This window comes from Sinocyclocheilus rhinocerous, unplaced genomic scaffold (genome assembly GCF_001515625.1).
Source record: "Sinocyclocheilus rhinocerous isolate Xijiao unplaced genomic scaffold, SAMN03320098_v1.1 scaffold990, whole genome shotgun sequence".
NCBI lineage: Eukaryota > Metazoa > Chordata > Actinopteri > Cypriniformes > Cyprinidae > Sinocyclocheilus > Sinocyclocheilus rhinocerous.
Genome location: NW_015652301.1, coordinates 1,144,303 through 1,168,303, shown reverse-complemented (window position 1 = coordinate 1,168,303; position 24,001 = coordinate 1,144,303). Strand labels below are relative to the sequence as shown.

The window sequence follows — 24,001 nt, the reverse complement described above, 5'->3', positions numbered from 1 at the left end:
CAATCATATAGGCTACTGTACAGGAAGCCAGTGTAGAGAGACCAAGGATGGAGTGATGTGTTCACGTTTTTTAATATTCATTTAAAAAAGGGATTTATTCTTTATTTTTACAGTAAATATTTGGTTGTCTAAGCAGTTTTTTTGCTTGACTGTATGCAAAAAATTTAAAAAGGAGATAAATATAAAAGGGACATTTTATATGACAAATAAAAATGAACTGTGCAAAATTATTACAATGAAATGAACACAGTTCATTTTGGTCTGGTTTGAGACCGTCTCGTCCTACAAGCTCCTGTCTTTTAACATGGCGTATTCATCCTCCGCCGTGAAGCTCTCCGCGGCCGTGCGCCTCGCCTCCCGGGTGAGCAGCTCAAACCGCCGGAGGAAGAGGATGACAGAGGCCAGCAGGAGCACCTGCACGGTGATGAAGATGAAGAGGCTGATCTGAGAGGCCAGAGCCAGATTACACAGCCAATAACGACAGGACTCCAGCAGCTCCTGCTCGGACAGATACGCGAGCAGGCGCCCCCGCAGGTGAGCAGGAGAACTGCAGCTGACGTTCCTGGAAAAAAAACACACACAAAGTTAATTTAAGTATCAACTTTGTTTCGGATGTTTCTAAAGTTCCTTGCGTAAGTGAAACAAGCTTTTCAGGTGTTTTCTCAGGATGAACATCTGAGAAGCAGGAGACTTTAATTGTATTGCTGTCTAACAAGTGAGATATTAAAGGGGTGGTTGATTGCGATTTCACTTTTTTAACGTTAGTTAGTGTGTAATGTTGCTGTTTGAGCATAAACAATATCTGCAAAGTTACGAAGCTGAAAGTTCAATGCAAACGGAAATGTCGTCTTTTAAAATTGGTTTAGCCAATCACAACACACCTGGGCTAGCTAACCAATCAGAGCCCATCGCCTATTTCTGAGGGCGGGGCTTCATAAAAACAGGAAAAGATCAGCCCGTTTCTCAGAGAAGGGACAGAGCGGTGTGGAATAAAGGTAAATTATGTGAAAAATAATGAATTTTTAAAAAAACTAAGCATTAACACATGTTAGACTGCACCCCATAATCACAATCAAGCCTAGAAAAAAGCCAGTGAACCACCCCTTTAAGGCAAGGCAATTAGTGTAGGAACAATTTTAACTCCGAAATCTCTCAGTTACTTACATAGAAATGGCAAGTAACACACTGAACTAAACATTCATACTAAAAATTTGTAAGAAACAACAAATACGATGCAGGGCTATGGTATATTTAAAATACCTCATAAAATATATAGGCCTACCTATCAATTATATGGATATGGAACTATATTGTGAAATTTTGAAGACTGAAATAGTATTTTCTTCTTGTTGAACACTCTCCAATAATCTTTATTTACAACTGTGAAAAATCATTAATAACTAACAGATATCACCATGCTTCCCCAGTTAACTAGTCACAGTACATGAAGACATTCAGTTTTGTACAATTTTTCTGAAATGTTATGTTTGAATATGCAAATTATATATTATCTAATTAAAAAATGCACACATTTGCATACATTTCCATAACAGAAATCTGAACATTGAATGCAGGGTCACAATTTTTTTCTTCAGTCATCTTAGTTTCATTGAGATATTATAATAGTTTTTATTTTTAGATTGTCTGATTCCATTTTAGTTGAAGTTTTAGTAATTTATTGTGTTTTTGTCATTTTTAAGTTTTTAAAATAGGTCTACAGTATATAGTTTTTTTTTTATTAATTTGTAATTTTATTTTTAGTTATATTTGTTTTATTTCAAGTAACATTTTTTAATGGTTTAAATTTTAGTTTTAGTCAACTATAATAGCCCAGGCTGACATATTAGAGTTAAATGTTTTTACAGATGGGATTTTGTATATCTATTTTTATCAGTCCATAACTCAGAAATACATTTTATTTTATTTTCAATAAAAGGCATTTTTATATTCTTTAACATTTGACAACTGGTAGAAAACAGCATATGAACTTTGTCTTATTTTCTTTTAACCAACAGAAGAAAAAAAATGAATTATTTTATATTATGAATATAAAATAACTGAGAATATAGATGGGAATAAAGCTGGAAAATTGAAGATGAAGAGGAGATTTCTGGGTCATGCAGGAGAAAAACTCATTTTGAGAAAACGGCCTTTAAAAATAGGCTATGTATTGTATTTAAAGGCACAATATGTAAGATTTTTTTATTAAAATATCCAAAAACCACTAGAACAGTGTTATATATTTTGCTGACTTGTGTACTTACATTATCCCAAATGCTTCGAAGAATGTTTAAATCCAGAGAAATAAGCAATTTTTCGACTGTGGCATAATAAAAGCTCCGCTGCTTTCGAGCCGTGTGTCACGCTCGTTCAGCGGCCTCGTTTCACTTCGACGGCTTTCAGCCTCACCCTGCTTCATTCTACTATGTTAATAAATCATTAGCTCATCCATGAACATGATTTCTGCCCCGAGTCCCGTCAGATTGCATCGGCTGTGGAGATGAAGACCACAACTCCCATGATTCCACACTCACTCACTGCTTCATCAAACTATGCCTTTGTCTATTTGTTTATTTTGAATACGCGCCCTCTAGCGGCGAAAATTACATATTGTGCCTTTAAAATCTAAAGATGCAAATAGATAAAGTGTAATAAAATATACTTTTAAATGTTGTTTTTTTTTCCACTAATCTGCAAGAAGACCTGTTATGGAAGCAAAATAACCCAAAATCTCAAAACTGCCTGGTGCATAAATGAATAATAAAAAAAATCAATCTTTAATATTTCATCTAGACACTCACCGTATGGAAGTGTTGTTTCTCTGTTTGAGCAGCCAGCCTCTCAGAGAAAGGATGCCGCAGTCACATGACCACGGGTTGCCGTGGAGAGCGGCCAGGCGCAGGGCGGGCAGTGAGTCCAGCAGGCCGTTGGGCAGAGCCGTCAGGTGGTTGTCGTTCAGGTGGAGTTCGGTGGTGTGTGGAGGGAAGGAGGAGGGCAGGCTGGCTGTGGTGAGGCCGCGTTTACTGCAGTCCACCACACCGGCCGCGCAGGAACACACCTCAGGACACGAGAGCTGAGCCACGGTCATCTCACTGCCCAGCAATGACAGCACGACCTTCAACACGAGCGCAAAACACCGCATGCCAGCACACACACACTGCAGAGAGACACGAAATCACCGTCAAAATCCTGACACATGTTCCTGCTCTTACTGTGATCGATTCATCAGTGCACCACGTGTGCAATAAATGGGATTGTGTTCTAATGCAGTGACATCAAGATATTTTTAGTGTTCAAATATTTGTTGGTTCCATGTATGGAGTGCTAAACTGAACAGACAGCGATGTTTAGGCTTATCTGGAATTTCAGGAGGAAGCAAAGGAAGCAGTGAAGACAAAGATAAAGTACCAGGATGATACAAACATTTCATGGTCTCAATGTAGAGGAAAAAACACTTACAAATCTAATGCACATTTTTAGGTTGAAATTGAATTGCAAAATGACAAAAACATTTAATTCAATGAAACTATTAATTTATAATTAAATACAATTAATGCTGACAAACAAGTACTAAAATGTTATTGGATATTGCAAAACCAATGCAATATCATGTTTTTGGCATGCACAATGGTAAGTTTTTTTTTTTTTTTTTATAAATGTAATGGTACATGAAAATACAATGGTATATATAGTGTCACAGTCACAGTGCCAGAGTATTCCATTTATTTGATATTATTTTGTTTTATTTAATTTTATTAGGTTTTTGCAATAAAGCTTTTTTTATTTTATATAGCTCTATTTTATTTTTTATACTTTATTTTCTTTTATTAAACATAAAAAGTTATATTCCTCAACATTTGACACTTAGAAAACAGCTTATGTTCTTATTTTATTTAAATATCTCATTTTAACCAGCAACACGTATTATTCACTAAATAGAAGCGTGTGTTTACCAGCCCTTTAGCTCACTGAGGTTCCCAATGGGTGGTGAGCAGAAACAGATTAACAATTTTGGATGAATAATATTTAATTACCAGCTAAATAAATCAAGAATAAGTCATATTTAAGTTACAGAACTAATGCATATATTGTGTAAATTGTTTAAATGTGAGATGAATTTAAAAGTGAAGTTCTTACCAGCGTGTCTGTGTGTCAGTATCAGTCTGAAGGAGCGTTAAGACTGCAGCATCAAACCCAGCTGGGTCACACTGATAAAACTACCTTAACGCTGCCGCCCCCTCAGAGGAATATGTGACAGGAAGTGGGCCGCACTTTCCCTCTCTGATACTGGGACATCATAACCGCTTTTCCTTTGAGCTCAGTTAAATTCCCAGTATTGGCCAGTGAATGAAGAGCACAGGAATCATCCAGTATCTGAAACAAACAGGACAACTACACCACAGTTCACATTCAATAAAAGGAAAAAAAAAATTATAATTCTGCTGATTTCCAAAAAAAAGGCTTAATATTTCCTAATTTGATCAAAATTACAAAAGTAGTCAAATGTGAAAAAAAGGATATTCAAAATGCATAATTTAACTTAAAATCAGCAAAGGAGTGGGAAAAAATGGCAATCAGGATTAGGCATAAAATAATGTCTTCAGAATCATCCATACATGTGAAAATCAGCTGAGAATTGAACAAACACTTGCACCCATATGGAAATGTAACATATGACATACATTGCCCAGTATCAAGAGTGATTTTGCCTTAAATATATATGTTATATATCTATAAGGCGATATATAATTTTCACAAACGTACATTCTCTGGGTAGATGAAGATATAAGTTCATAACATAAATAAAATCCCCACAGTAAAATTTGTGCATGTACATAAAATATCTATATGATAACATTTGTATATGCTATTATATGTAGCAACCATGTGTGTCAACAATATATATTTTATCTATGCAAGTTTGTGTTTTCTAGTTGTTGTTGTTTTTTTTTTAATATGTGTCTATCTTTTAATATCAACATGTATTGACGGGTTTCAGGAAGACATATATTTCCAAAAATGTATTACACATACATAAACATACATATTTAGGTAGATATATGTACATATATGAAATTGATTTCTAATAGGTTTCATGTATGTTTATACTTCATATGACAATATTTCATATATGCATATTTAATATCTGTACATACATTACATTTGCATATGCGTAATCAGAAGAAGACGTGAATCATGTCTTTGTGGCAGGATACTACAAAACTTCATGTCATAATATATGAGAAATGTCATATTTCATGAGAAAGTGTGACGTACTAGAGCAAAACTTCCATTATTTTTGGAATCAGCACCTGTGTGAAACTGTACGATTTCATTCAGCAAATATGATGCATTGCAAGGTGGTGTTATTTAAAATATCTTATAAATTATATATCTTCTGACATAACAGATACTGATCAGTCACATGGATATGAAACTATAGTAAACACACAACGACAACTGTTAAATTATTCACATTTATTAGCAAGCTTTACTTCAAGATGTACATAAACAATTGACATAATAATATAAATTATTAAATTATTAAAGGCCATTAACACTCATAATAACAATAGATTTTATTCTGATTATTATTGTTATAAAACAAACAAAAACCAGCCATCTGAACTGAGGATGTTTATTGGTAACAGTTATTGGAGCCGTACTGTATGTTCACATTCACTATAAAAATCAAAACCGCCATCAAACCCAACAAATTCATCACGAAAGGACGTCACTGTCTCTCCAAACACACACACACACACACACACGTCCATGAACCCCTGCACTGTTTCAGAAAACAACTCGCACACAAAAAGTCAACATAAATGAGATACCTTCGGAAGTGAATTTAAAGGGTTAGTTCACCCAAAAATGAAAATTAGCACATAAATTACTCCTTATATTGAAATTCTCCGGCATTCTTCTTTACAAATCCTCGTTTTGTACTTCTAATAAGTGACCGTTGTTTTGTTTTGATCTCTCCGCTGCGTTTCCGCGTGCGTCACTTCTGAGCGGCGCATGCGCAAAGCCGACCTCCATACGTTATCCTCCCGGAACTGCTTCCAGTGCACAACAGTGAGCGCAAGCTACATTAAAGTGATTATTACGTTTTGAATATGGATATTTTTCTTACAAAAACGCATCGATTCGCTACAGAAGGCCTTTGTTTACCCCCTGGAGCCGTGTGAGTCACTTTTTTTTAATGGATGGGCGCATTTTATTTAACTGCTTTTGGACGGATGCATGCAACACCCGCTGAGTGCCATGAAACAGCTTGAAAGATCAAAGACAATTTTTAATAACTCCGACTGGATTCATCTGAAAGAAGAAAGTCATATACACCTAGGATGACTTGAGGGCGAGTAATTTATGGGCTAATTTTCATTTTTGGGTGAACTAACCCTTTAAGTTAGACTGGTTTATGTACGTTCATGATGAATCACATGACAGCGGCACTGTATTTGATGCAGGCAGACAGAAGCACCGAGCAGATGAACAGAGCGGATCTGAGGGTCAGAACTGTAGATATGACATTTGTAAAGTATCATTTAAATGCATTCACATCTGAGGGCTGTTGTGAGGGCTGTAGTGTGTGTGTGTGTGTGTGTGTCAGCATCACTGGTCTTTCTCATGCATCTGTTGTTGCATCTTTTCCAGCATCTCCTGCATTCTCTTCAGCTGCACATACAAAACAACACACAGTCAGGAAAATGTCATTGTAACTTTCTTGTAGTTTACACTGGTGAAAAAGCTGAAATGCACAATAACAATATCAACATGCCTTTTTTTTATACCCATATCTCATTTTCTCTTGCCAGAAAAACACCTTTTCTATGCAAGTTGTCTCTTTTCTACTGTGCATTAGTATTAAAGCTTGATTTCACATAAATTATACTACTGTTCAAAAGTTTGGGGTCAAAAAGATTTTTTTTAGTTTGAAAGAAATTAATAGTTTTAATCAGCAAGTCAATTCATTACATTGATCAAATGTGACAGTAAAGCCATTTAGAATGTTACAAAAGATTCTACTTCAAATAAATGCTGTTCTTTTGAACGTTCTATTCATCAAAGAATCCAGGAAAATAAAATGTATCACGGTTTCCACAAAAATACTGTATGAAGCAGTATCTAAAGTCTTTTTTTTTTTTTTTTTTTTTACAGTTTTTGTATTTTTCTAACCACACATTTTTGAACCGTTTAGTAATTTAGTTTTTTACCTAAATTTGACATAGCAGCATTGCTACTTTACAATAAATTGCTTGTGTATTTCCTTATTTGAAGAAAAAAAAATATATAGATAAAAAATATAAATAGATATAATAAAAAAATTACAAGAACGAACAACAAAATTACTAAAAGTTGAACTAAAATTAAAATGAAAACAGAAAATATAAAAATAAATACTAATTCAAAATATGAATAAAAGCAATAATAGTATCTCAATGACAGTAAAATAACACTAGCGTCCTAATAACTGTATGGAAAACTACAGCACACTTCTCAGTGCTGGTTTATTATCAGTGATGATCGTTTTGTACCTCTTCGTCCTTCATCTTGATGAGTTTCTCTGTCTCCACGTCTGGTGTGGGCAGAGGCAGGATGGGTAGTGGACTGCCCGTACGGTTATCCTGCGCAAGTTTACTGAAACACACAAACACAAACGTGCATTATACGAACCACATCTATGCTGGAAAGTTCAACAAACAAACGTTAATCACTCTGTGAATGTCACACACCTGGTCATCTCCTGGATGCAGTGGGCTCGGTAGTTTTCGTAGTGCACGTCGCACGTCACGTCTTTCAGGTCGTGCATGTGAGAGCGAATCAGCATGTTCCTCAGTTTCACAAAGTCACAGTGAGACTGATTCTCCACTGAACAACACACACATAGAAATGCCATAGAGTTCACTGTCATGAACACACATACCTCTACATTTACACAGTGGTGGACCAAGTACACAAATACTCAAGTACTTGAGTAAAAGTACAGATACCCTAATAAAATATTACTCCAGTAAAAGTACAAAAGTACTTAATGTACTTAAGTATTAAAAGTAAAAATATAATGATCGTTAAACCATGTTAATTATTTATTCTAGCCAGCACTCGTCAGACTAGTCATAGTCAGCACTAGTATGAAAGATTAGTGCACACATTTAATATGCATTGATTTTCTACCAAAACTTATTATACGCTATCAAAATTTGAAGTTTATACCAACACTAATATATCAGTTTAAGTTACTGATTATTCAAGTGTGCAAACAAGGGATAATAATAATATACTATATAGCATTTAAAAAAAATTGCAAATATGTTGATAACAAAATGTACAGATGTCACATGGGACAAAAATGTGTTAACATTTTAATAAGAATGCTATGCAAATATACTAGTTTTCATATTACAGCTCGCAGATTCAGTTGACAAATTCCTGACAGTCATGGCTTAAATATGATTTTCATTTACAATAATAAATATTAAAATTTGGCCTTAGTAACTCACTTTTTGCGTAATCAGTCCCGCTCGCATTCAGTGAGCCGGTTCTTGGCTCATTTAGACTTGATCATTGAATCAGTGAGTTGTTGACTTGCTAGCATTATGCTGTTCTGTTTGAGTTCTTTGAGCTGCACTACTATATACTACATATGAACAAGTATGCACTGTGCTAATGATGATAAAGTGCATGCTTCTAAGTGTGTAGTGTTGTTTTGGCTAATAATGTCCAGTATGTTAGTATAGCGACAAACTACATCATAAAACTGAAATAGTGAACCAGTGAAAAGCTTGTGAAATGAACTATCAGAGTAAAAATGTCCATGTATGATATTGTTTATCGCCCAGCCCTATCTATCATCACGGCACTTTTGACATTCTGTCGAAATTTCAACATACTATAAGTATGCACAATCCATTTGCCAAGCGTTAATATCTGTTTTGGTGTACTTGTGTAGAGCGTTTCTGGCTTAAGGATACTGACCTTCCACGATGCCCCAGGGGTAAAGACGACCTCTGACCCTCTGACCTCTGGCCTCCACCACTGTATTACTGCCGATGACAGCGAACGGAGTGCACTCCTACAGTACACACACACACATAAGACACATAAGAGGAGACAAGCTTCACTCCTCCAGCTGTTGGCAGCTGTAAAAAGTCCATCATGTGAGTAAAATCAACCCAAACGGAGTGAAATTCATTCAAATTAATTCGGATATTTAGAAGTGTGTTTGGAGATTTTGTTAAAATGACTTATGAGATGTGTTTGCCGGACCTTCAGCTCTTTGTCCATCTGTTTGAACTCCTCCTCTTCATCAGAGTCACACTCAGGAAACTGATACACTTTAATCCCGAAGTGCTCGATCTCGTCTCGCACCTGCAGGAAAACAGAGCCACACTATGAACATGACAATCATGCTGCACAACCTGCAAATGTGCAGTAAACAACCAGCTTGAATCGGATGCATTTGGCCTAGTATAAAATAACTGATTCCATCAGGAGCACCACTTTTAAAAAAGAATCAGATTTACGGTTGACATGCGATCAGATAGTGTCCACTCACCCTGTCCTTGAGCTTTTTGACCTCACTAGGAGTGAGACAGTCCGCTTTCGAGATCAGAGGAATGATGTTCACTTTCTCATGCAGAGCCTTCATGAACTCCACGTCCACCGGCCGCAAACTGCACAGCAGAAATAACAGAGTCTGAACATCTGATGCTTATGATATTCATATGGAGATCAAGGACATTTCACCACCACCCATCTCTAAATTCCATTCTATTCACTTCTATTATGTATTTAAAAACTGTATAATTTTTTATTAAGAAGACAGGGTATTTTTCACAAGTTGAGACTACCAGCATGGACAGAAAGTCAAATATGTTTACTTTTAACACATTCATACTCAAGAATGATATGAAGTCAGTGTCAGGTTTGTTAAAGGTATAGTTTACCCAAACATTTAAATTTGCTGAAAATGTCCTCACCCTCAGGTCATCCAAAATATAGATGAGTTTGTTTCTTCATCAGCTTTGGAGAAATGTAGCATTACATCACTTGCTCACCAATGGATGCTCTGCAGTGAATGGGTGCCGTCAGAATGAGAGTCCAAACAGCTGATAAAAACATCACAATAATCCACAAGTAATCCACACCACTCCAGTCCATCAATTAACATCCTGAGAAATGAAATTCTGCGTGTTTGTAAGAAACAAATCCATCATTAAGACTTTTTTAACTTCAAACTATTGCAAAATATGAGTCCATAATCCATAATAACGCTTCCTCCAGAGAAAAAGTCAATCCTCTGCTGTTCTCTCACATCAAAATCTACACACATATTTGTTTAAAACTATTTTGGACTGTTTTGGCTTGTAAACGGTGCTTGATCTGTGCAGATTTCTCTCCTGATTCAAACAAGACAAACTTTTCACTGGAGAAACCAATATTATGGATTATGGATTCGGAAACAACTGGAAGCAACAGTTTGAAGTTAAAAACATGGATTTGTTCCTTACAAACACACACACAGCTTTAGGCTTCACAAGATGTTAACTGATGGACTGTAGTGGTGTGGATTACTTGTGGATTACTGTGATGTTTTTATCAGCTGTTTGGACTCTCATTCTGACGGCACCCATTCACTGCAGAGGATCCATTGCTGAGCAAGTGATGCAATGCTACATTTCTCCAAATCTGATGCAGAAACGAACTCATCTACATTTTCGATGGCCTGAGCCAGATTATGCAAATATGAAGATGATGCATATGAACCTGACCCATGCAAGACAGACCCGTTAAACCCGCTCGTACCCGTGTCCAAACGGCGGAATGAAGTACAGACAGCAGTGCACTCTGTTGTCTAATATGTTCTTTCTGTTCAGTCCACTCTCGTCTCTGAAGTACTGTTCAAACTGCTGGTCAGTGTAGTCTGTGATGGGCCTCCAACTGCAAACACACACACAAACACACACTCTTCAGAGTAACACAAATGTACACAATAACACACTAAGGCTTTTTTGTCAGCTGATCTAAAATAATTACTTATATTCACCCTGAGAAGTTAATATTTTAATAACTTAACAACACATTTGCATGTGCACAAATGTCTAATATCAGTTAATAATGGTCACATGACATGCAGGCAAAAAAAAAAGTAAATCGTTTTTAGTAAGTATTTTATTTTGATTGTTTTTCTTTTAAAGTTATGCATTTATTTTAACATTTGTTATCTTTTATTTTAGTTTATTTTTTATTATTTTCTTTCTTTATTTAATTTTTAATGATTTATTTAATTATTAGATTTTCATCAACCACTCAGGCTCTCAAGGCTACTGTATTATGAATACAGACATGACTAAAGAGCTTTCATAAAATGCTGTATTGAGCAATCAGCATTTACGACTGTAACTATCCGTTTCGTAACTGTGCTCATGGGATGCTGAGAGCAGCTGAATTCTCACCATTCATTGTTATTGACCGCGTCTCCAAACCCCGGCGTGTCCACAATGGTGAGTTTGAGTTTGACTCCTTTCTCCTCGATGTCAACCGTGTGTTTGGTGATCTCAACCGTCTGATTAATACGCTCTGTTACAGGAAACGCACAATATAGCATTCAAACTAACAAACCTGTTGAAGAGATGTAAACTTGTGTATATGCTACACTACTGTTAAAAAGCTTTGGGTTGGTAAGACTTTTTAATGTTTTTTTTTGTCTCTTCTACTCCTCAAGGCTGCATCTACATTATTTAATCAGAAATACAGTATAAACAGTAATATTGTGAAATATTATGACAATTTAAAATAACTGTTTTCTATCTGAATATATCTTAAAATGTAATTTATTCCTGGGATGAAAAGCAGAATTTTCAGCATCATTACTCCAGGCTTCAGTGTCACATGATCCTTCAGAAATCATTCTAATATGCTGATTTGCTGCACATGAAACATTTATGATTATTATTAATGTTGAAAACAGTTGTGCTGCTTCATATTTTTGTAGACACAATGATACATTTTAGTTTTTTATGCTTCTTTGATGAATAGAAAGTTCAAAAGAACAGAATTTATTTGAAATAGAAATCTTTTGTAACATTATAAATGTCTTTACTATCACTTTTGATCAATTTAATGAATTCTTGATGAATAAAAGTATTAATTTCTTTTAAAAAACAAACAAAAAACAAAACAAGTAGCAGTGTATATTGTATTCTTATATAACAATAACAGAATTGTTATTTTGGGGTGTACTGTTCCTTTAAGACAATTCTTACCTTCTGCATTTAGCAATTTTCTGTCTTTATAAAGATCTGTGAGGAAGAGACTGTTAACTAGAGTAGACTTTCCCAATCCAGATTCACCTAAAACACATACAGTGAAATTGTTATTGACAAAGATGAACATGAAGTCAGTGTCACATGTTATTGTGAGGATCTCAGCCGTACCTGCCACCATCAGAGTGAAGTCAAAGCCCTTCTTCACCGACTTCCTGTGGACTTGATTAGGAAGCGTAGCAAAGCCAACATACTGTTTGTCCTGAAAGACACAAGTCAAAACATTAACATTCTGTATCATTTATTCTTTTGCATTTTATGGAAGAAAGTAAGTTATATAGGTTTTGAAGGATTATAGGGTGAACCGTCCCTTTAAGACCGAACTTCTGTGAATCGTCAGACTGGCACAAAAATAGCACAGAATAAAAAGCCCAGTAGTGTTGAGTCTCCTGCAGATCTACCAACTGTGCCGGAAACCGCTCAGCAGTCATAACCACTCAAACGGACACGGAGAACACAGACATTACTGACGGGAAGCAAAATCTCTATTAAACCTGACAGCAGAACCAGCTCAGTGTGCAGGCCAAACTGAGTGACCACATACACACAGACAGAAGCCATATTTACATACGCTGAAAAGGCCTTTTTAACACACTCAAACTTGGGCCAAACTCAACTCATCCGACTGCCAGAGCATCTCACAACCTGTCATGTGTGTTTCCGCTGTCCATCATCTTAGAAAAGAGAAACCCTGCCTTATCTCACCCCACAAGTACAGTGTGTGTGAGAGAAGAGGAATAAAGATGCATGTGTGCTCAACTAGATTTTTACATTTTATGAAGAAAAAGTGGTAACACTTGTAGCCTTTATGTACAATGCATTATAAAGGTATTCACAGTATAATGCACATTGTAATGCATTATATGTTTTCATGAATAAAATCTAAAAATATTATAATGCATTTTAGTTTTTTCAGATTCCTTGTTGCATCTAAAAATTGGTTTATCATGCAGAAAAAAAAGGTAATTGCGACTTTTTATCTCACAATTTGGACTTTTGTCCCACAATTCTGAGTTTATACTTTGTTTCTTGCAGTTCTGAGAAAGAAAAAAAATTCAGAATTCTGCTTTTTTTTCTCGCAATTTACATTAGAGTTTACATCTCACAATTCTGAGTTTACATCTTGCAATTCTGTTTTTTTTCTTGCAATTGCAAGCTTATATATCACAATTCTGACTTCCTTGCGATTCTGAGTTCGTATCTTGCAATTTTGAGTTTATATCTCGCAATTTTAAAATAAGTCCAAATAGTGAGATATAAACTCAGAATTGAAAAAAAAAAGAAAAAAAAAAATTCCAAATTGTGAGATAAAAAGTTGCAATTACGGTTTTTATTTTTATTTATTTCTTTTTTTATTCTGTGGCGGAAACAGGCTTCCATTCATCATGCATAATATTTCTAAAGGTGTAACAATGTATACATAAGTATTATAATGCATTATAACCATGGTTACCATTATTCATGAGATCATGCAATGCATTAAATGGTGCACTGCAAGGCATAATTAATGCATTACAAATACTTTTATAATGCATTATATTTCAAGGCTTCATGTGATTGCTAAAGTATACTGAATTATTTAAGCACGTTGCTATGAGGCTGCTAGGGTGTTGCTAAGCAGTTGCTATAGTATTCTGAGTGGTTGTTTACTACTTTAAATCTCTAACTACGTATGAACAAACACCACTAACACTAACACAAACAAAATTTACACAATATCATGCTTGTGACTACATACTATTTACAATAACACTAATAAACAAAACTGAAGCATATATATATATATATATATATATATATCATGGTGTCCATCCTGAACCAGACGTCTCAGAAATGTGTGCCGTCCCTCTTTATACCCGCGTGACCCTCAGTTTATCACTCTCTGCCTCTATAAACCCTCTCTGGTTTCCTTTTCCCTGTTTTCTGTTTGTCTCTGGCCCACGGCACATCCCAGCGCGCCGTGTTCAGACAGGCAGGCAGAAGAATCCCCACATGACTGAATGAAAGACTGACAAAAGAAGGTACTGACTGAGAGAGAGAGTGAGAAAAACGAAAAGACGTAAAGAAAAAAAAAGCATGGAAGCAATTTTAGACAGGAAGGGGGGCAACTGAAAACGGGAATAAAAACACTCATTCATTTAGTCCTTCATTCCTCCCCCACTTTTTTTTCCACAGATGGCTCTGAGGTGCAGGGATTTCTGTGTGTGTGTGTGTATTTTTTAGGGAGCAAGACACATTTAGTAAGACGGCAGCCACACCCTTCCCAACAGACCTTGCCAGACTGGCACAGCTTTTCTACAGACTACAGCACAGCAGCCTGACCTTTACTATAGCATTATTTTCAAATGCTATGATGATGCATGGGGTCAGTAAGATTTTTTTTTTTTTAAATAAAATGAATAATTTTATTTAGCAGGATGGAATAAATTGATCAAAAGTGACAGTAAAACATTTATAATGTTACAAAGATTTCTATTTCAAATATTTTTTGTTGTTTTGAACTTTCTATTCATCAAAAAATCCTCAAAAATGTATCATGGTTTCAACAAAAATATGAAGTAGCACAACTGTTTTCAACATTGATAATAATCAGAAATGTTTCTTAAGCAGCAAATCAGCATATTAGAATGATTTCTGAAGGATCATGAGCCTTGATGAGCAAAACAGACTGCTTTAAAAAAAATCTTTTAGACTCTGAACACAGTGTCTCTCTCTCTCTCTCTCTCTATATATATATAATTCCACCAGGGGGCACTAGTATAATGAAACTCAAGGATTTTCTCTCCATGCACAAGAGCAGTAAAATCATTCACATATACACACAAATTCATAATGTAATTGTTTCATCCTGACACCTGATATCACAACTAATGACACAATTCAGTGACTCTCTTATATAACATGAAAATTGAATCAATTGACATTATATTTAGATAATCGGAATGTAATGAACCACAAAAGTTAATGAATGTAAGCTTAAATGCATTAAAACTGAATGTGTCATAAAATTCCCGCCTAATGTGTAATATTACATGCATGTGCTCGTAGTGATGACACTCAAAGCCTGTCGGACCAGATTCTGTGAATATGTGTGTGACTGAACATCTTCAAACTAGATTTTTCACATTTTCTGAATGAAATGCTTGCCTATGCAATTCTGTTAGGGTTAGAGTTAAAGGTTCGGGGTTCGTTCAGATCACTAACCCTAATATGAGCAATAGTAATAGTGATGTCTGAGCAAACAGCACTAATAAAAATCTTCATATGAAGCATGATTCACCTCATTATGGGGGTCTGGTCATGCATATAGATGATGAGTGTGCTGGTGGGGGTCCAGAGGGGGTCTGTTGAATAGAGCAGAACAGATGTCCTTCAGTGATACAATAGTCCTGATCCCCCTCCTAACAGAGAACAACACCCTCTCACTGTCCAGCTGCCCTCCATGAGTGCCACCTGGAACAACCCTCACCAGACACAGACCAATATCTGTATTGTTTTTCATCAGTGCTGTTTGAGGAACTCCAATACAATCAGTGTATTTAAAGAAACACGTCTTCAAACGTGTCAAAAGAAATGGAGGAAACATCCAGAGGGGGTCTGTTGAATAGAGCAGAACAGATGTCCTTCAGTGATACAATAGTCCTGATCCCCCTCCTAACAGAGAACAACACCCTCTCACTGTCCAGCTGCCCTCCCCATGAGTGCCACCTGGAACAACCCTCACCAGACACAGACCAATATCTGTATTGTTTTTAATCAGTGCTGTTTGAGGAACTCCAATATGATCAGTGTATTAAAGAAACACGTCTTCAAACGTGTCAAAAGAAATGGAGGAAACCGCTTTTATTTAACACCGTTTGATCACAAACTCAAAACACTTTTGCAACTGCATAACAACACCCTGGAAACCACTGAGAACACCGTAGTAACCCCACAGCAATGCACACAAAGCCATTTATATCATCTTAGCAACGGCATAGCAACACCCGGGAAACCAACTAGAACACCCAACACAACATAACAACGCAGAGACAGGCATTCAGAATACTTTAGGAATAGCATAGCAACGCCTTGTAAACCACCCACACCAATAACCACAGTGGCTCACAGAAAGGCATTCAGAATGCTTTATCAACTGCATAGTAACACCATGACAACCACTCAGAACATCCTAGAAACCACACATCAATAGCAACGCCTTGTAAACCACCCACACCAATAACCACAGTGGCTCACAGAAAGGCATTCAGAATGCTTTATCAACTATAGCAACATAGCAACACCATGACAACCACTCAGAACATCCTAGAAATCACACATCAACAATGCAAAGAAAGTCATTCAGAATCTCTTAGAAACTGCATAGCAACACTCTGGCAACCACCCAGAACACCCTAGCAACTGCATAGCAACACTCTGGCAACCACCCAGAACACCCTAGCAACTGCATAGCAATGCCCTGGCAACCACCCAGAACACCCTAGCAATCACATAGCAACAGATTAAGAAGAACTGCTACTGCAGGGATAGCAATTCACTGGGATTCACTGCAACTGCATAGCAATGCACATAAAGTCATTGAGAATACATAAGCCGCTGCATAGCAACAGCCTGGCAACCACCCAGAACACCCTAGCATTCCTGTGATGCTAAGCTGAATGTTCAGCATCATTACTCCAGTTTTCAGTCTCACATGATCCTTCAGAAATCATTCTAATCTGAATCATTTTTATATTGAAAACCGTTGTGCTGCTTCACATTTTTGTGGAAAGCGTGATGCATGATGAATAGGAAGTTCAACAGAACAGCATTTATTTGAAATATAAATCTTTTGTAATATAAATGTTTTACTGACACTTTTGATCAATTTTATGCGTGCTTTCTGAATAAAAGTATTAATTTCTTTCAAAAAGAAAAAATCGTACTGACCCAAACTTTTGAACAGTGGAGTATATGAGCTAAACAGGCTCACATTTACAGCAAAAGTTCGACCAAATATAAAATTTCTGTCTGGAGCACTTACAGAACACTCTGTCCTCTCTCATACTAGATACTGAGATGGATGTTTCTTGCTGTGGCATTTGAGCAACTGCACAGGCCATTTGACTTCATGATCAAAAGAAACTTCAATTCTGCCATCTGTCACGTTGCATGCAGCTGCGCACTAAGCTGACAGCACACTGCAGACAGGTCATTCTATAGAAACACACACACACACACACACACACACACACTTACACACAGTCTTATTTCAATGCAGTGACCTTTTCAGAGATAAATAAGACGTGTCTGAAATGGCAGCCAACCTTCCACACCATTAAGTTATTAAACCTCAATGCAGAGAGAGAGAGAAAGAGACCAGAAAATGACAAGGGGAGAAGGAAGGAACAGGAGAATGAGTGTGAGAGAGAGATCTTGTAACATTGACAGTGTGTGTGTGTGTGTGTGTGTGTGTGAACTGTTGCATTTCTGCTTTTGCGTAGGATGATGAGCTTTCTAGTAACTACATGTGTGTGTGTGTGTGTATAGGTCAAGTGCTGGAAGCTGCGTGAAATTACTAACCTTCTGAACAGCTTCAGTCTACATAGTGAAACAGAATGTTTCCAGCATTAAAGCATTGCTGTATCATTTAGCAGATGCTTTTATACTGTAAAAATTTTTTTAATAAAACAAAGATTATTGGAGTATGTTTTACATGGAAAATACTTCAGTTTTTCTACTACAAAGTTTCAAAGTTTTGTTTAATTCAATGTGTTACTTGCCATTTCTTTGTGATTGTTTGTAAAATTAAAAAGCAATTTATATTTACATACTTGCATTATATCTACATGCTAATACTTCTGAATGATGAAAAAACTTTTAGCAGATATACATTGTTGTTCAAAAGTTTGAGGTCTGTAAGTTTTCACATGTTTTTGGAAGAAGTCTCTTCTTCTCACCAAGGCTGCATTTATTTGATCAAAAATACAGTAAAAACAGTAAAATTGTGAAATATTATTACAATTTAAAATAACTGTTTTCTATTTGAATATATTTTAAACTGTAATTTATTTCTGTGATCAAAGCTGGATTTTTAGCATCATTACTCCAGTCTTCAGTGTCACATGATCTTCAGAAATCATTCTAATATGCTGATTTGCTGCTCAAGAAACATTTCTGATTATCATCAATGTTAAAAGCAGTTGTGCTGCCGAATATTTTTGTGGAAACAGATTCTTTGAACAGCATTTATTTGAAATAGAAATCTTTTGCAACGTTATAAATGATTTAACTGTCACTTTTTGATGAATTTAATACATTCTTGCATAATAATAATAATAATAATAATAAATTTTAAAAAGTAATCTTACTGACCCCAAACTTTTACATTTTTAAAATATACAATGATTCAAAAATACTGATGTCCAATTGTGGATATGTGTCCAATAACATGATAATACCACGTATACTGGATTGTAACATGAACTAAAGTCTATTAGCTAGAAAAATACATCAACACATAAATAAAAATGATCGCCAAACCATTTTATGAGTGATACTAGAATGTGTGAAACAACATTTAGGTGCAAACCACCAACAGATCTGATTGCTTCAGGAGTTAACACTCTATTTCTTTTCAGCAAATATTCACCAAATACTATAAACATGTATTTGCACACACAGAGCTCAGGGTTCACACTTCAGGCATCTGCTCACTCGCCCCCCTCTCACACACTCCGGCTCCTGTAACCATGACAACACCTCCAGAGAGAAACAGCACTATCATCCTCTATCAGAGCTCAAAACGACACTAAACAGCCAGCAGACACCAGATTTCGTCAAGGCTAGAATGTATGACAGCGCACATTATAATCCTGACGGCTGAGATGATGAGAAATAAAGTGCGTCAGTCGAGCTAGAAAAATACATCAACACATAAATAAAAATGATCGCCAAACCATTTTATGAGTGATACTAGAATGTGTGAAACAACATTTAGGTGCAAACCACCAACAGATCTGATTGCTTCAGGAGTTAACACTCTATTTCTTTTCAGCAAATATTCACCAAATACTATAAACATGTATTTGCACACACAGAGCTCAGGGTTCACACTTCAGGCATCTGCTCACTCGCCCCCCTCTCACACACTCCGGCTCCTGTAACCATGACAACACCTCCAGAGAGAAACAGTACTATCATCCTCTATCAGAGCTCAAAACGACACTAAACAGCCAGCAGACACCAGATTTCGTCAAAGCTAGAATGTATGACAGCGCACATTATAATCCTGAGGGCTGAGATGATGAGAAATAAAGTGCGTCAGTCGAGGGCACAATCAGCCGAAATGATTTGAAACCTCGTAAACACGAACACGAACACACAAAAATGATTTGCAATCACAAAATGCATAAAACGCCCTGTCAGACTTAAAACTGAGGGTCGTGAGATTTTATGTCGCGCGGTTTATCTGTGTGGAAATGATGGTGGTTTGTAAACCGAATTCGTGGGAACTCTACAACTGAATTGAAATTGCGAAATGTGGTGCAGTTTCTCGTTTCTCACCTCACTGTCCTCTGAATGCGACCATCGACAGCAGCATCAGGTCGGATGTGGGAAGCAGGTGCGGGATGCGGGAGGGATGAAGACGCACAGGCAGGAAGAGAGAAATCATCAGCATTTCATCCAGTCAAACAGAGTAAAACAGTGCCAGCGTTTGTGTCATTACCGGATTTCATCATTCTGCTCTTATATCGGATGTTGGTGGTCATGTTTCAGGCCGTCTCGCTCTCTGCGGCTCTGCTCTGCTCGGGTTCCGTCTGTCTCACGCTCAGCCCCGCTGGGAACCCCAGGCGAAGAGGGGCGGGGCCACCACAGACGAAACCACGCCCATCGATACGTCATTCATTGACACAGCTTACAGAACTCTACAACAATGCTGCTTAATGTTACTTTGGTAAATAAAAATGCATTATTTTGTGAAAAGATCAAAACCAGCTTGGCTAAAATAATCATTAAAAACAAATATAGATAAGGGTAAATATAAAAAACCCTTTTCATTGTATTAAATTACATTAAATCTATAGTTTTTTGTTGTTGTTGTTGCATACAGCCTGTATAGAAAAGAATCACCCCCCTTTTAAATAAACACATTTTGTTGCTTTGCAGCCTAAAATGGATACGGACACAGTTTTTGATTGAAAATTATATAAAAATGAAATGTTTACATTTAGTAAAAAAACAAAAACAAAAACTATATTTAGTGTCAATTATTACAGTCTTTAATGAAAAAAGAAACACACATTTTAAATGCACCTAATTTTAAAATGTTCTAAAAATGCAGCCGTGTTTACAAAAGTTTACATTAAGTAAAGAAAATGGGGAAAAAAGCTATATTTAGTGTCAATCAATTTTACAGTCTTTAATTGAAAAATGCATATAATTTGCAGGGTCAATTAAACTAGTCAAAAATGATGAATCAAAAAAGCATAATAAAATTTCACTGTTGAGCAAAATATTATTTACGGTGTACAAACAGAAATTGATTAAATTTACACAAATCCACAAACCATTTCTGAGACTTTATGCTTGCAGGATACTAAAGCGTTCAAAACAAATGACTCAGAAAGTTATTTATTTCTCAACATGAGCAAATACAAAAAGGACCATGTAAAACAGGGAAGTAAGCATTACTGTACCGCACAACGACAACTGTGTTAATCCTTTAAAAAAGGCCTAAACAGGAGATAACCGAGTCAAAATAACTGGGCTGAACCACAAATACAACAAATCAGAATCGATGTGTTTACAGCAGACATTAATAATTAGCAAATAACTCACTACAATGCTGTAAAATGACTCGGACATCGATGTGCAGTGCAGCGATGGTGCGTTTCAGTCCGTTTCTTAGACCTTGTACCGTTTTGATGAACTTTTAAAACATACAGTTATAAAGGCTCCAGCTGCTAACCAAGAAATATAAAGATCACTGCAGTAGATGTTAATGTTTAAGTAGTAAATAAAGTGAAGATCAAGCAATAAAAATGATAGAAAAAAAAACAAACCATAAGAATAAGTATAAAAGAAGAGAAATGTGTGCACCATGTCTCTAAATGGAGTTTTAAGGCATTTCTGTGAATCAAAATACAAACTGACAGCTGAACCAGTGCGTCCACAATAAACATAACTTTACCATCACTTTACTAGATTCACACTCTCTAAGAAAGGTGAACACGTATACATTTGCTGAGCCGCTTTATTAACCGATTTCTCTTTCAAAAAGATGATCAGATATTGTATTATTGACAAAATGCAAACATGATGTCCAATTGTAGTCTTAGTTTTTTCATGATGCAGGCAAAGTGTCCCGTTTATGTGCCTTCTATAGTACTTCAGGTTGTTTTTCTGTAGTCCACTAGAGGGAAGCGCTGCCCAATGCAGCTCAAATCAACACTATGCATATGATGAGAGCATCTGTTTCTTTGTTAGTGATACTTTTTGTGATGAAATTTGTATGTGCTAAACACGACCGCTTTTTCATAAACCAGTCCAGCAAACTCTGATATTAATTCACGACGATTATGAACCTGTGCATCTGATAAAACTGTAAACTTGACCAGGTTCATTTACTAGTGCATCGTCCTCTTATTTTAACCCATGTATCCGCAGTCAAAGTAATATATATATGCTTTATAAAGTATTGACAAGGAGATCTGGTAAACATATGCCAGCCTGATGCATGACTGGTTCAAAACAAGCATCTTACAAAGAGTGTTTGGCACAGAAAAACATCTAGTCTCCGGCGGACCACAAACCCTGATCAATCTACAGATGAACATATGCTGAACATTGTCAATGAAACCATAAATTATTAACAGCGTCTAACCCGATAGATTAAATGACATGATAATGGACCGTTTGTTTCAGTGTTGCAGTTATTCATATGGGTGGAGCTGTGATCGTGAGTGATTGGTTACATCAATTAGACAACATTAAGGTTACGTTCCATTAATCTGATAAACATGAGGGATTGGACAAGCAAATAGTGTTTAGAAATGGGTAGGATAATGTAACCTCCAGTCAGATGGCACTTCCTGTTCCCACAACAGACACATAAACACAAACACACACTTAGTCGTCTCCTGGTTTCATCTTCATCTGAGCTTGCATCTGAGCGATCATCTGCTGCATGCGTCTCAGCTGCAAGAGAGGAAAAGCAGATAGACTGTTTCTCTATGTTTCCACTATATATATATATATATATATATAGATAGTAAAATGCTTGGAATAATTATGATTTTACAATGTTTTTGAGTGTCTTCTGCTCACCATGGCTTCATTTATTTGATAAAAAAATACAGTAAAATCAGTAATATTCTGAAATATTATTACAATTTAAAAAAACTGTTTTCTACTTCAATATATTATAAAATGTAATTTATTCCTGTGATGCAAAGCTGAATTTTCAGCATCATTACTCCAGTCTTCAGTGTCACATGATCCTTCAGAAATCATTCTAATACGCTGATTTGCTGCTCAAGAAACAATTCTGATTATCAGATTATCAATGTCAAAAACAGTTGTTTGGCTTCATATTTTTGTGGAAACCGTGATATACTACTATTCAAAAGTTTGGAGTAAGTGTGATTAAAAAAAAAGAAGAATACTTTTATTCAGCAAATATGCATTAAATTGATCAAAAGTGACAGTCAAGACATTTATAATGTTACTAAAGATTTCTATTTCAAATAAATTCTGTTCTTTTGAACTTTCTATTCATCAAAGAATCCTAAAAAAGTAACATGGTTTCCACAAAAATATTAAACAGCAACATTGAGAATCATTATTAATAATTGAGCACCATTAATAATTGATAATAACTTCGCAGCAAATCAGCATATTAGAATGATTTCTGAAGATCATGTGACACTGAAGGCTGGAGTAATGATGCTGAAAATACAGCTGCGCATCACAGGAATAAAATACATTTTATAATATATTGAAGTAGAAAACAGTTTTTTGAAATTGCAATAATATTTCACAATATCACTGTTCTTACTGTATTTTATTTCTATATCACTGTAATATAACATTTCATTTTCATTCCTTGTTTTATTGTTGTGATTATTTTATTTTATTATTTTTTCATTTATTTTATGTAAAGCACTTTGTACTACCATTGTGTATGAAATGTGCTATATAAATAAACTTGCCTTGCCTTGCTGCAATGCATAACATATTATTATAATGTATTTTTCCAGCTAAATGACTATTCAGAAGTGTGCGTTTGTATATTTTCACACTTTACCGCACAAACTCTAACATTGTGACTTTGAAACACCTCATGATGAAAGACACGTACACATAAACACAGTGAAACATAAACACAATTACCCAGCAGCCTCTAATTAAAGGGATAGTTCACCCAAAAATGAAAATTTTATGTTTATCTGCTTACCCCCAGGGCATCCAAGATGTAGGTGACTTTGTTTCTTCAGTAGAACACAAACGAAGATTTTGAACTCAAACCGTTGCAGTCTGTCAGTCAAATAATGGAAGTGAATGGGAATCACGGTTTTGAGAGTCAAAAAAACATACACAAACAAAACCAAATTAAACCCTGACACTAAAATGACTGACAGACTGCAACGGTTTGAGTTAAAAATCTTCGTTTGTGTTCTACTGAAGAA

At 35.9% G+C, this 24,001-nt stretch overlaps 3 protein-coding genes across 5 annotated transcripts in view; all 3 read right to left on the bottom strand.

Moving 5' to 3' along the window:
- Nucleotides 1-170: 170 nt before the first annotated feature.
- On the bottom strand, nucleotides 171-12,876 carry LOC107714586 (platelet glycoprotein Ib beta chain-like). Of its 3 annotated transcripts, XM_016520463.1 has the most exons (4): nucleotides 6,600-6,621; nucleotides 5,758-5,770; nucleotides 2,802-3,158; nucleotides 171-562 (listed from the first exon to the last, which is right to left on the bottom strand). In XM_016520463.1, the coding sequence occupies exons 3-4, from the start codon at nucleotides 3,140-3,142 to the stop codon at nucleotides 283-285; spliced, it is 621 nt and encodes a 206-aa protein (XP_016375949.1). In that variant the 5' UTR covers nucleotides 3,143-3,158; nucleotides 5,758-5,770; nucleotides 6,600-6,621; the 3' UTR covers nucleotides 171-282. The 3 variants fall into 3 exon arrangements, with proteins under 3 accessions (XP_016375949.1, XP_016375948.1, XP_016375947.1); XM_016520462.1 differs by lacking the exons at nucleotides 5,758-5,770; nucleotides 6,600-6,621 and adding an exon at nucleotides 12,870-12,876 and having other exon boundaries at nucleotides 2,802-3,157; XM_016520461.1 differs by lacking the exons at nucleotides 5,758-5,770; nucleotides 6,600-6,621 and adding an exon at nucleotides 4,138-4,197 and having other exon boundaries at nucleotides 2,802-3,157.
- Nucleotides 6,366-20,140, bottom strand: septin5a (septin 5a). Its single transcript, XM_016520460.1, has 12 exons — nucleotides 20,041-20,140; nucleotides 19,878-19,888; nucleotides 12,444-12,534; nucleotides 12,273-12,359; nucleotides 11,463-11,586; nucleotides 10,813-10,947; nucleotides 9,563-9,680; nucleotides 9,274-9,375; nucleotides 8,983-9,079; nucleotides 7,740-7,875; nucleotides 7,542-7,644; nucleotides 6,366-6,681 (listed from the first exon to the last, which is right to left on the bottom strand). The coding sequence occupies exons 1-12, from the start codon at nucleotides 20,081-20,083 to the stop codon at nucleotides 6,619-6,621; spliced, it is 1,110 nt and encodes a 369-aa protein (XP_016375946.1). The 5' UTR covers nucleotides 20,084-20,140; the 3' UTR covers nucleotides 6,366-6,618.
- A 1,190-nt stretch (nucleotides 20,141-21,330) lies between these two features.
- Nucleotides 21,331-24,001, bottom strand: part of LOC107714584 (septin-2) — a 34,768-nt gene continuing 32,097 nt past the window's right edge. The window contains exon 12 of the mRNA XM_016520459.1: nucleotides 21,331-22,511. Coding sequence (XP_016375945.1) covers nucleotides 22,443-22,511 — 69 coding nt within the window. The 3' untranslated portion in view covers nucleotides 21,331-22,442. The remainder of the gene's footprint in view (nucleotides 22,512-24,001) is intronic.

Excerpts from the sequence above, each read along its gene's own strand:
- LOC107714586 (XM_016520462.1), bottom strand. The coding sequence starts at position 3,142 with ATGCGGTGTTTTGCGCTCGTGTTGAAGGTCGTGCTGTCATTGCTGGGC. Across the intron at positions 563-2,801 it reads AGAAACAACACTTCCATACG|GAACGTCAGCTGCAGTTCTC; the intron begins GTGAGTGTCTAG and ends TTTTTTTTCCAG.
- septin5a (XM_016520460.1), bottom strand. The coding sequence starts at position 20,083 with ATGACCACCAACATCCGATATAAGAGCAGAATGATGAAATCCG. Across the intron at positions 11,587-12,272 it reads AAAATTGCTAAATGCAGAAG|AGCGTATTAATCAGACGGTT; the intron begins GTAAGAATTGTC and ends TTCCTGTAACAG. Across the intron at positions 6,682-7,541 it reads TCAAGATGAAGGACGAAGAG|CTGAAGAGAATGCAGGAGAT; the intron begins GTACAAAACGAT and ends TTGTATGTGCAG.